At 44.3% G+C, this 12925-nt stretch overlaps 2 protein-coding genes across 5 annotated transcripts in view; both read right to left on the reverse strand.

Moving 5' to 3' along the window:
- Positions 1–4787, reverse strand: part of Txk (TXK tyrosine kinase) — a 60902-nt gene extending 56115 nt beyond the window's left edge. Inside the window, exon 1 of the mRNA XM_034509069.2 lies at positions 2521–4787. Coding sequence (XP_034364960.2) covers positions 2521–2623 — 103 coding nt within the window. The 5' untranslated portion in view covers positions 2624–4787. The remainder of the gene's footprint in view (positions 1–2520) is intronic.
- A 119-nt stretch (positions 4788–4906) lies between these two features.
- Tec (tec protein tyrosine kinase) overlaps positions 4907–12925 on the reverse strand; it is a 108712-nt gene continuing 100693 nt past the window's right edge. For all 4 annotated transcript variants that reach the window (XM_034509127.2, XM_076938625.1, XM_076938626.1 and 1 more), the window contains 5 exons: positions 12682–12898; positions 9977–10041; positions 6805–6923; positions 6565–6722; positions 4907–5545 (listed from right to left, as the gene is read on the reverse strand). In XM_034509127.2, coding sequence (XP_034365018.1) covers positions 5462–5545; positions 6565–6722; positions 6805–6923; positions 9977–10041; positions 12682–12898 — 643 coding nt within the window. In that variant the 3' untranslated portion in view covers positions 4907–5461. The remainder of the gene's footprint in view (positions 5546–6564; positions 6723–6804; positions 6924–9976; positions 10042–12681; positions 12899–12925) is intronic.

Below are 12925 nucleotides of genomic sequence, written 5' to 3' on the forward strand. Positions count from 1 at the left end.
CCAATGGGGAGTTTTGATTGCTGGACTTCAGTTCTTTTATAGCTGAGCCTTGGTAGTCAGCCTCAGGAGGAAGAAGTGGCCAAATAAGGGAACAGACCTCGGGAGTCTATTTAGGATGTAATCTAATGGTTTAGCAAGGCAGAGGGAATGGGGAAAGGGCAAGGCCTGCCAGAGCCGAGTTTGCCATGCTTGGGCTGGCTAGAGTCCCGTCAAGTTCTCTAAACAGCTCAGCAGAGCTCACCGTCTCTCTGAAGCTGCAGTCAAACCATGCTGGCCTGGAGCTAGAAAACCACTTCCAGTTCACTTCAGAGCCATCGGCAGGCACTTGGTTCGTGGTCTCTGGATTTCCAGAGCAGCTGATGATGATCCAAGGGGCAAAGGGGCTGGAGACAGCCAAGACAGGAGCTGCATGTTTTGTGCACTAAGTCTCAGAGGTGACATCCCATTGTTTTTACATATTATCTGAGAGAGGTAAAGAGCTAAGTCCAATTCCGAATATGAGGGATTGATCACTCACGAGCATGGCTACCTGGAAGGAGTTGGCACCAGAGGCCAGCCTAGAGGATGCCAACTCCAGCTACCCTGCTTATCCTCATATTAATTACAGTAATAATGGGTCATCAGCTTTGTAGGGTTGGTGTGTTAAGTGTTCTGGGAATGGAGAGGCCCTGGAAATGCAGCGTGATCAAAGGTCCTTACTGCACCCTCAGATCAAATGATAATAATGAACCCAGAAACCTGCATTTAAGCAAAACCCCAGGCATGCATCAGGCAAACTGGAACTTAAAATTATATATATATGGAGCATTTTATATGGTTTTCAATAAGAAGCAGAAACAATAGATTAAAAGCATTGAAGAAGTGGTGAAAGGGAGAAGTTTCTAATCCTTAGCTGCTGCCCCGGGATCTTGGCATCTAAGTGAATGTCTGAGCTGCTCTCATGGTTACTTAGCCGCTAAACACACTGGCAGTTCCAACCACACTTCATAAATGTACCCTCACTGGAGGAGCGTCCTTGGACCCTGTTCAGAGGTTGCCATCATTCCTTTATGATAAAAATCCCACACTGTGCAACTATCTCTTCTTCCCTTCCAGCAGCCTTCGACTCCAGGTTGCCATGGCAGCCCTTTGAACAGTCAGTGTGTTTGGTCAACAACTGGCACATACAAATAAGCACCCTTCAGTTTAAAACACCCCGGAGTGTGCTTGGTGGTGCTTTGTCAATGGCAAACACTCATTACTTCACTCAGAACAAAATGCAGCGTTGTTTAGCTATGGCTCATGGAAGAAGGAAACAGGTGATTCTCGCCATCTATCAGACACTGGATGGTACAGGGACACTGCATTAAAACCATCCCCTTCCAGGCCAAGGGAAATGCTCATCAAAAACCCCATAGATAACCGGTCTCCCACTTTATCCCTAGACAGACAGACAGCATCTACTCGCTTTACATATAGCAGAGCCTTTCCTGTTATCATGCATGGTCTTCCCTAGTTTATGAGAAACAGTCAAAGCCTCTAAAGGTCCACATTCTGTGACTGCTCACTGCTCAACATCGTTCTGCCCTTGGGGAGTTGAGGACTCCTGACAATTCCTTTTTTCTGTCTTGAGCTGCTTGGCCTATTTCTGATAACAAGAAGCCTTTTTCTTGTTGTTGTTGTTGTTGTTGTTGTGTTTTGTTTTGGTCTTAGTGAATCAAAAGTGTAACTCATATTCAGGCAGGCTCAACTAAAATAGCATTTGTTTATTTTTATAAATCCTACCAATGTCTGGGGTCCCAACAAAGTACTGTGGCTTAAAGAGATATGTAAAATTCAATCAGTTTTTCCTAATGCCTGCTAAAATTAAATCAGAATTCTTACCTAATCTGGAATGACTAAGTTCTACTGACCATTGGATTCCAATGGCATCTAGAATTAAAATCAGAGATCATCTTTTTTTTTTTCTTTTCTAAACCTATATACATAATAAACCTGTCTTGAGTCTTAAAGGTAACTGTGGTGTGCTTCTAAAAACAGTGTTGAAGTCCTTCAAAGCAACTCTCAAAGTAAGTTGATGCGATGCCAGCTTTGCCGGTTGTCTATTTATGACGGCTATGAGAGGAGGCAGGAAGGGAACACTCACACTGTAGACCTGTTCACCCAACCAAGGTGCCAAAGGGAACCTGTCAAAGCTGAGGCTAAGCCAGAAGATCTGGTCTCCTGACCCTCAACCCTGAGTTCTCTATCACTCTAGAAACAGACACGTCACATCACACTGACTTCATTTCCACACATGCAAGAACACGAATTTTTTTTTTTGCTATTGTCATTTGTGTTCTCAATTCTCAAATATATAATTATATCAAGAGACAGTGGTGACTTAAAAAAGCCACAGAATCCTGTCACTACATCTGAAGAAATTATCTTTGAGACTTCACAAATTCCTTCTTTCAGCCAAACCCGCTCCTAGGGTTCAAGAGTACGCAGCACACCCGTAAACAAGCCGTGACATTAAATGGCAAAGCCCATCTTACTCACAAGAGGACAGGATCATGGCTACCCTGTTGGCTGGGCATACACAGAAGCCTTGGTTCTTCAGCTGTGTTCCACTCACAGTAACACATCTTTCAACTGAAAGCATAGTTGGCCTGTGACGTTTCTCAGAGGCAAAGTTTACCCCACCTAATTTCCTGTTCTGAAAAACCTCAAGAGTGTGTGAATGACAACCCAGTGGCCTATATAAGAAACTTCAGAGCCCTATATCCAGATCTGAAGTGTTAGCACTTCCTCAAACCTACTCTGTGGGTGTGTCTAGAAAACACTTTGAAGAAATCACAGAATTTCGGTAAAAAGGACGGACCTTCTTAATGATCAAGTAAAACTGTCTTCCCTGTGCAGATACTGGAATAAAGGAGCAGATGAGAAGAAAATTTTATTTGCCCAAGGGCTCACAGTGGTACAGGGAAAACCAGATTCTAGGATCATGAATATCCAAACTAGGATATTTGTTGCTGTGATTTAGGACTGACTCCAGAGACATGATTTGGGATTAGGGGAGAATCTAAAGATCTGTTTAAAAGATTGACTGAAGCTAGATGTGATGGCAAAAGCCTTGAATCCCAGCACTCTGGGAGGCAGAAACAGGTGAGTTCAAGGCCAGCCTGGTCTATATAGAGAGTTCAGGACAGCCAGGGTTACAAATAGAGACCCTGACCGAAAGAGAGGCGGGGAGATGGAGAGACAAACAGAGAGACAGACAGAGAGACAGACAGAGAAACAGAGACAGACAGGGACAGAGAGACAGGAACAGAGAGACAGAGAAAGAGAAAATAGTTCCCAAGTTCTGCCATGTATCATTTGTTCTGTTTTCCCACAGAAAGTATTTGTATGGGCTAGGGAAATGGCTCAGTGGGCAAAGTGTTTAATATGGAAGTAGAAGGACCCACGTTCAGAGGCAGAAAACTCACATAATTGAGTTTATGAGTGGGCAGGGTATCCCACTAGTAAACCAAATGCTTTGGAGGTGGAGACAAGAGATCCTGAGGGAAAACTAGCTAACTAGACCAGCCAAATTAGTCAGCCCTGAGAGATTCAGTTACCTCACTACACAAGGTAGAAAGCAACCAAAGAAGACATACAGCATCAACTCTAGCCACCATATGTGCACATGCACATATGCACCCATGTACACATGTACTCCACCCCTGAGACATGCATGTGATAAGAAAGAGTATTTCCAACTGTTCACACAGGAATTCTACCTTCTTTTAACTTTTCTTAGCAGCCCATAGTTCCTCTCAGAGTTCATCCAGATAACAGGGGAACATGGGTGGGGCATGACAGTAGTAGTGAGTGCAGTATGCTTGCATATCACCAGCTCCTTGAAGGAGACATGAGTTGATTAAAAAGTGTGTATGGTTTTGTGGTGTGTGGAGTTGGAAGGAATATGGCACATTATGACAAGAGTATTTCACTTGTATCCATTAGAAAAGGGATGAGCTCAGTCTTCAGCACAGCCTTCAATATGGTGGCACCAACTCCTGACCAAAGAGGTCAGAGGAAAGCCAGCTCCTGCCTGTGTGCTCACTACATGCTCCAGTATGAGAGAGATTACAGGGGCCACTGACATGTGAAGGAATAATCCTTAACTTCCTCAGTGTTGGGGGCTCTCAAATTCCAAGAACAGTGTGTTGGGTAGGAAATGGTTTCTACTGATGGGAACTGGGTCAGCGTCATCTCCTGAACCTTGTGAGAAAATGGAAACTACAAGAGGAAACCCACTCAGAGAAACTGGACATCAAGGTCTGGTGGAAGGCTGGGATGGAGACTTTCACTGATCCAGGAATTCAAGTCCAACCAGGCTTCTTGAAAAACACAGGAAAGCTTGAAACACTTTCTCCCTAGTTCCCTAGGCAGCATCCTGACCTCCCACAGGTAAGTCATTCTGGGGACCTACTTGTGTTAAATACCACTTGGTTCTAACACCTCTGGTCCAGAGCCCAGCAGCTCAAGAGGAGCACCCACAAAGTCCTGGAAACATTCTTAGGAATTTTGAGGTAACTAATTCTGTCATGAAAATTCCCACATAATTCTAATCAGCTCTGAGCACAATGGTCAGGGTCAGATAGTTCATCACAGGCCATGCTGTGGCTTAATAGGGGCAGGCATTTCTACTTGTATGAGTCTACTCGTGAGTCAAGTATCTAATAGCTAAAGGACCCAGGCAGTCTTCAGAAAGCCATATTGGATCCCTGGGTGAGACAGAATTGGTAGCTGTCAGATTTAGGACTAGACATTCTCTAATCCTAAAAATTCCAATTCAAGGCAGATCTCTGCAAGTTCAAGGACAGAATGGTCTACATAGAGAGACCCTGTCTCAGAAAACAAAAACAACCAAAATTTCAGCTAAAGAGATAAACGTATGTTACTTATAAATATATAACTTTATATATTATATGTATTTACAATATATACAGTATACAGATTTTTAAAGGTAATACTAAGAACAGGTTTGGAAACAGATATTTTCAAAACGGAGGATTACTATGTATCCAGGTGGGTTCCTGCTTTACCTAGAACTCGGTGGTAGACAACACACCAGGGCCAGGTTTATGTAGAAGCCAAAGGGCATAGGAGAGATGCTGGAACATGGCTCATCCCCATCTCAAACACCCTGGCTTTCTGCTAGTGCCAGCTAGCATAGCCCCGTGTTCATCTCCTGAGGCCTGGGCACAGTGCCGGGTGCATGGCTGGCACTCAAACCCTTAAAGGAATGAGCAAATGAGTGCTTCAAGTCCCCAGCTCTGAGAGAGCATCTGGGCAGCCTGCGAAGCAGCCACCGAGCTAAGGCTGGACCAGGAGCAGACACTTTGGGGCTCCCACACTGTACGTAGAGCAGTCTGTACTCCCAGGTGCCAAGTGAATGGTGTTCCGATGGCATGCCATTTCTTCATCTTGCCTTGGAAACTGGGGCCACCATTTATCTTCCAAAAGTTTCTTCACACTCAACTAGTTCATCTATCGTACGCAGCAAGTCTTCAAACGATGGCCTTCCCTCTGGCCTCTATAGTTAAAAGTCGAAGAGAGGCTGTGAGTTTCAGAAGCCATTCCCCAGAAAATTCTCACTGCTCAAGCCCTGTGGAACACTGCAGAGGCAAGACTCTTGGGGAACGGGGGTGGGGGGGGGCAACACAGGATGACCTCTCTTTGCCCTAACCAACCCCACAGCTGCTGGGTTTCTTTTTGAGCCCTTGTCTTACTCATTTTGAGGGCTCTCTGTGACCCATCTCACCCCCCCACCCCCTCCCCTTGTCAGCAAACCTCATTTCCCACAAAATTCAGACTAAGCTCCACCTCTCGGGTGCACACACCATGTTTATAACCAAATACTCCAACTTTGTTCACACTGCTCTCCCTGGTACCACGTCCTGCCCAACCAGCCTCTGTGCACCCTAATCAGCGCCCTCGGGAGGTAGCAAGTGACACCTTTGGTACTGGATGAGCCTCTGATGCTCTATAGGTAACTGGCCCTGGGCACGCATCACCCCCGTGAGCCTTATAGTCACAATACAAGTCTCTATGCTGCAAAGGGTTACTCTGAAAACAATCTAAAGAACTGGATATGAAATATATGTCAACTGCAGTCTTTCAAGGGTCTCTCTGGAGCTTAATGTCTTCTGTGGAAGTGACATTTCAATGTTTCTAGAGATTAAGTAAGATACCTAGAGTCAATGTGTTTAAAGAAGAACCCATCTCTAGACAGTGAACCTTTCAACCCCAGTTACTGAACAGAAAGGAGAGAAGCAACTTCTCCAGGCTTATTCCCAAGGCCCTGGCTCTGGAGGGGGTTCCCACTTGGGAGTGACACATCAGCCTGAGTGTACCGAGCTAACTATTGGTATTGTCCATTTCTTCAGATTCTTCTCAATATTCAGCACCAAGACAAAGCTTCCTGCTAGAGTTTGACATCCCTGGGCAGGAGGCACACTCTCACTGGGCTGCAAGAACTGAACCTTCCCAATCCACTGGACCCAGCCATGGATCGTTCTACAGACCAGAAAACAACACAAAGAAACAGCCTACCTCTTGCCAGCACCTCAGCATCACCTCATACAAATATTTGGAAGCCAACTTTGGCCGGTGGAGTCGGTGGCCTCGAGTGACCATGGTTACCACTTCGTAATTGGTGTTCTTCTCAAAGGGCATCCTGCCTTCTGTGAATATTTCCCACATCAGCACACCTACGACACGATAAGGTTACTTAGTGATGTGTCTGCTTCCTCTTCAGAGGGGAGGGGAGGAGGCGTGCATCTTGAACCTTACCAAACGACCAGACATCTGACTTGCTGCTAAAGCGGCTGTAATTAAACACTTCCGGGGGACACCACTTCACGGGGAACTTGGCACCAGAGGAACTTGTGTACTGATCGTCCAGAACGTACCTAGGATGAAACACACCACGAGTCACACCTTTGCATGTCAGACATGAGCTTTCGTTTCCCCCTTACAAAGACAGACCAAGACAGTAACTGAAGTCCACCACGCACACACCAGGCTGAATCAAAACGCTCAGCTCATGGCCTTGCCTGGGGATGTCTATCTAGCTCCGTGGTGTAAGTTAAGAACATGAGGTGACCTAGTGGTTTGTACTGTTATTGTTCTGTTGTTTATCTTTCTTATGAGGCAACAGAGGCAGAATACTATACAAATTGTTGCAAACTTTTGAGGTATGTGACTTTGCTCTCTGAACGACATTTTATCCAAAGGCCCTGCATGCAAAATATCTAAAGAAGAGCTGCTTACAGGAAGTGGTGACAAGTAACTAGAGCAGCCCGTGCTCTGAGCCCCGCAGCCCCTCCATTTAAAGCTACAGCATAGCCAGGCAATGAGAGCACAGCAAGCAAAAGATCAGAGGCAAAAAGAAGTATAAGAAGATGGTAATATACCATATTTATATACCAGAACACTATCCCTACACACACACACACTCACACTCAAACCCTGCTTTATTATTTTTCTATCTGAACATATACAGATCCATCTAGAAAGACACATGGAAACTGTAGCATTGACCACTTCTGGGGAGAATCTTTGATAAGCGAAGGATGCGAGGACTTGAGCTCCTTCATTGTATATGCAGCAGGTGTTTAGGATTATTAATGCATTACGTATGTTAATGCTAAAGCTGCCAGGAACAAAAATTCAAACGAGCACACTGACTTCCTCTTGTACAGACAAAGATGGTATCTGGCAGACAATGCCTTCTTGGGCTGGATCAAATAGTTGTCAGTCAGGTAAGTCTGAATTTAGTGCATAAGGAGTAGGACCGGTAGAAAAGTACCACCAACTTTCTGCATGCCAGATATATGAAGAGAGGCTGTGAGGCAGTGCAGGGCCACCCATCAGCGCTAAACATCTTTTTTTATTTTTCTGGTTTTTTTCGAGACAGGGTTTCTCTGTGTAGCCCTGGCTGTCCTGGAACTCACTCTGTAGACCAGGCTGGCCTCGAACTCAGAAATCCGCCTGCCTCTGCCTCCCAAGTGCTGGGATTAAAGGCGTGCGCCACCACCGCCCCAGTGCTAAACATCTTTATCTACAACACGTTGAAAGGACTGGGTAGTCAGGGCTTCAAGAGTCAGAAGCTGCTAATGATAGCATTCAGGCCTCCAGAGGCCGGCGTCTTCTTGGGAGCTGGTCTTAGCCTGAGAGGACCCAACACAGTTCTCTGCCTTCTTTATTGCTCTTAGCTCTGCCTCTGGGCCAGCTTCCTTGGCCCTCCCTGGTTTCCTGGGCAGGTCACACTAGTCCCAGACCTCAGGTGGCACCACTCTGGCTCTCCTGTGGTGTCCACTCAACATTCACATGTGAGAACAGCTTTTCTGGTCACCAGACCTCCAGCGGCTGTCTCCACCCCGACTCCCAAGTTAGTCCTTTCACAGAAGACAGTAGACTTTTTCTGAGAAAGACCAGATAATACAGAGGATTTCAGATTCTGCCGGACACAGCTCAGGTTTTGCCTCTGTGGTGTGAAAGTGACCACAGACAGTATCAGCAGTTGATCAAGACTGCGAGTCTCAATAACACTGTTTTTTTTTTTTTTTTAAATGGGTGGTCACTTAAATTTCAGATAATTCTCAGGTGTCCTGATATACTTTTAGTCTCTTTTTAAATAAAAAGGCCATTTCTGGCTCACCGGATGTACAAAAGGGCACAGATTGGACTGACAGGGCACTGTTTGTTGACCAACCCCCTCACCCCCCACCCCCCACCCCCCACCCCGCACCCCCACTCTGTCACAGTCATTTTCTCCAGGTCTATGTATCTCCTTTCTCCAGCGTTTCCACGACGTATGGGCTCGGCCTTCAGTTTACTCACTGTTGTGGCTCACAGGGTTAGGCTTGTCACACAGTAGACACCTGATTTTTAATATATGCATGACTCAATGGACAAAGGGAAGGACAGATGGACAGATAAAATGCTTCTTTCTTTCTTTTTCCTTGTTTTTTTGTTGTTGTTGTTTTGTTTTGTTTTTTGTTTTTGGAGACAGGGTTTCTCTGTGTAGTCCTGGCTCTGGTTGTCCTGGAACTCACTCTGTAGACCAGGCTGGCTTCGAACTCAGAAATCCACCTGCCTCTGCCTCCCAAGTGCTAGGATTAAAGGCGTCCACCACCACTGCCCGGCAACAAAATGCTTCTTAAAAGTCTATTCTAACACTAGTAAAAGTACAAAAACTAAGAGATTAAAAACATTGAAAACATGGATATACTAAGTACTGGATCATCAAACATATTCCAGAAGAAATTAGAGAGAGAGAGAGAGAGAGAGAGAGAGAGAGAGAGAGAGATTGATTTAATAGGCTCTACTACCATCTAGTGGAGAGAATTACTAATGTCACAATATGTAGTCTCATTTAACCTTACAACAGTTGAAGAGATTTCCTTATTGCTTTATTGATACAAATTATTCCCACACTAATTTTTTTAAAGGCATGGTCTCATGTAGCCCAGGCTGGCCTCAAACTTGGTATATAGCCAGGAATGACTCTGAAATCCTGATTCTCCTTCCTCCATCTCTAAGGACTAGATTACAATCACTACAACCAGGGCCCGAGTTTTTGTTTCAGTTTGGGGAAGGTTTGCTTGTGGGGCTGTGGTTGCTTAGAGAGGACAGAGGCAACCTTGGATGGTATGGTCAGGAACGCTGAGTGCCTATTATGAAACAGGTTCTTCTCAATGGCTTGGAGTTCATCAGTTAATCTAGGCTGCCTAGCCAGAGAGCCTCAGAGATCCACCAGTCCCTGCCTCCTCATTTCTGGGATTACAAAGCATGAGCCACCACATCTGGATGTTTTTCCTGCATTCTGGTCAAACTCAGGTTCTCAGCTTGGAAGGCAAGCAGTTTACCTACTGAGCTATCTTCCAAGGTCTTCCCACGCTCAGTAATTATTCAAAAATAATGAGGCTATCACTTAAAAGCACACAGTACCCAGCCATACCTGGCCATTCCAAAATCAGATACTTTGACAACTCCTGCTTCATTCACCAGACAATTTCTGGCAGCCTGGAAAACAACATTATGATGTTACACTTATTAAAAGGTCCAGCAATAAAGGAACAGCAGTAGACAATATTACTATGTGATTTTATCACTGACGGTGACAACACCTCTTGAAGTCTTTAATCTAGATTAAAGATGAATTCTCTCTAGGTAACAGTAGAAACACACAATCATCATAGTGACCAGTAACCTGAGAGTGGTCACATCAACAGTCAAAAGATGGCCAGCGGCCTCAAATGACCATGTATAAACAAACACACTGTCAGCTTTATTGTGTATGAGGTTTCTAATATATTAAGACATAATATACTCAGCTGCTAAAACACAAACATATGTTTTTGGGGTTTTGGTCTATTCTTGACAGTTATATGAATCAATACAATAATTTGGTAGAATGACACAGTGCTTCTCAGAAGCAAAAAAAAAAAAAAAAAAGGTATTTTTAACACTCCAACTGATGGGACAAGGTTTCTCCTCACTCTTCAGATGCTTACTTTTTCCTGTGTGGCAACTTCCCAGAGTTCCTTTTCTCTGAGCACATTTAAGGGCCTCTCTCAAGTGACAGTTAATGCCCATTTTTTAAAATTATCTGCACCTTCCCAGGAGGATAGCCACAGTGCTATCCCTTGCAAGCCCATAAAACACTTTACCCAGGGGAAAGGCACATCAGATCCTTTTGTGAGGGCAAAAGTTATGTTTTAAGTTTCAAATTGCTGTGTTGAAAAGATCTATAAAATAAGAGTGTCTTTAACCTGTAAGCTTCACTTGCCCAAGGACAGAAACTTCCTGGAATGCTGAGGACTTATGTCCATGTAAGACAACAAGCCATGTTCTCACTTCTGTAAACAAGGTTGCTTGTCCCAGATTCACAGGATGCACTTGATCACATATAAACAAAAAGTACGTAGCTGGAAAGTACACTAGGATATATGCTTGCCCCTGATTAGATGAAGCCAAAAGTCCATAGCCTTGTGGGCTTGCCTTTATAAGCACTGAACTGATGTAATTAGCAGCCATTCTCTGGGAACTCTGGGAATGGACTTGGCTAGTGTCCATCATCCTGGTCAGTATTTAATAAAGCTTGCTTCAAATTTGGCTCAAAAATTGTGTTAATAATCTTTTTCTCACCTGGTAGGATTAATACTTTAAAGAGTATTAAAACCAATCCAGGGTTTCGTATCAGTATTATAGCCTTCCCCCGACCCCCAACAAAAACACCTCACTTTCAAGAAAATGAATTCTGCAAGGACAAGTGCAAGAGTCATGAAAATATTCAGTCTGTATCCACTCTACAGGACAAAACTAGGACAATGCTTAATTCATAAGTTTCAATATGAAAATTAGTCATTGTCATAGAGACACATAATCATCAAAGCTAATGTTATATGTCATATCCACTTTACAAATCCTGTCGCCTCTATTACATGCTATGAACTTTAACATGTATTGTGAGCCAAAAAACGAAGTGCACATTGCAAATCCAACTTATAGAATGGATTAGGACTAGCCAACACCACACTGAGGAGATCAAGTCACCTTGACAAATCCTCAATTCATTATTATGCTTTAAATCTAGAGATGACATTGGAGTTGCAATACTGACTCTAAAGGCAAGCTCTGGGTCCAAACTCCTCCACCATCTCCCTGATGACTGATGATATTTTATCCAGTTCCACTCACTTCCTTTGCCTGAACAATGCAGATAGGAATAACATCCACTTCCTAATCAAATGAGTTTATGGTACAAAAGCAAGGCCTGTGTCAGGTGATGTGACAACAAAACACCCTGCTGTTCCTGCTCTGAAGGAAATGGATCCACACTCTATCACAAGCAGCTAAAACTAAAAGAGGATGGACACAATGTGAATCCTGATGGTTTGGTGGGATAGTCAAGGTAGACAATTGTGTAGTTACTTGTTACAGTTACAGTGTTACGTGTTACTTGTTACAGTGTTACTTGTTACTTGTTACAGTTACAATGTTAATTGTTACAGTGGTGTTACTTGTGGAGAATGGCTGGGAGGTAACATAGAAGGGATTGAAGATCAGAGGGGCGAGCGAGGAGGGAACTGAGAAGCCTCTCCGCCCAGCCCTTTAGGGTTGGGGTTTTTGTTTTTTCTTCCTAGTATTTTCAGAAGTAACGAAAACTCCCAGAATTCCCTCTTAGTTGAGAGATAATGACAAGAGCTCGGGATTTCTCTGGTCATTTCTGTTCGGTGTGTAAAGCAGAAATTGCTGAGACTTGGTCTGAAGGTCAAAGCTAACCCCGACTTCCTCATTTCTCACAATAGGCAAGCCGCTTTCATTTCCCCGAAGCTAACACTCTTATCTATAACACAATAACATCGAATAAATCTGCTATGACTAGCTATCTCCTGGGAATCAACCAGAGCTCAAATAATTAATTCTCGGAAACTTGTTTGGAGATAATAAGTTTGTGTGCTATTAGATTTAATAAAGGTCTTTTCCTTTGAAATTATCAAGTGATTGAAATTTACCAAGTTTGAAAATAATGAAATCTTGTTAAGGACAAAACAGGGAACTAATACAGCACAGCTCACTGCGGAACCCAACAGGGACAATGGAATCCAGCCAGGGTGTAGGAAGCTACGGGGAGTGGGAGGCCAGGGGGTCTCTGCTTACCAGGTCTCTGTGGATGAAGCTGTTTCTCTCCAGGTACTCCATCCCCTCACACACATCCTGGCACATGCTTAGCAGCACATCTCTGCTGAAATGGCCTTGTCTCTGTCGGAGGAAATTCAGAAGGCAGCCCCGTTCCATGAACTCGGTGACAATGTAGATGGGCTTCTGCTGGGTGCATACGCCATAGAGCTGTACCAGCTTGGGGTGTGTCAGCTTCCTGGGGACCATGACAGACAAACAGAGA

This window comes from Arvicanthis niloticus, chromosome 7 (genome assembly GCF_011762505.2).
Source record: "Arvicanthis niloticus isolate mArvNil1 chromosome 7, mArvNil1.pat.X, whole genome shotgun sequence".
NCBI classification, from domain to species: Eukaryota; Metazoa; Chordata; class Mammalia; order Rodentia; family Muridae; genus Arvicanthis; species Arvicanthis niloticus.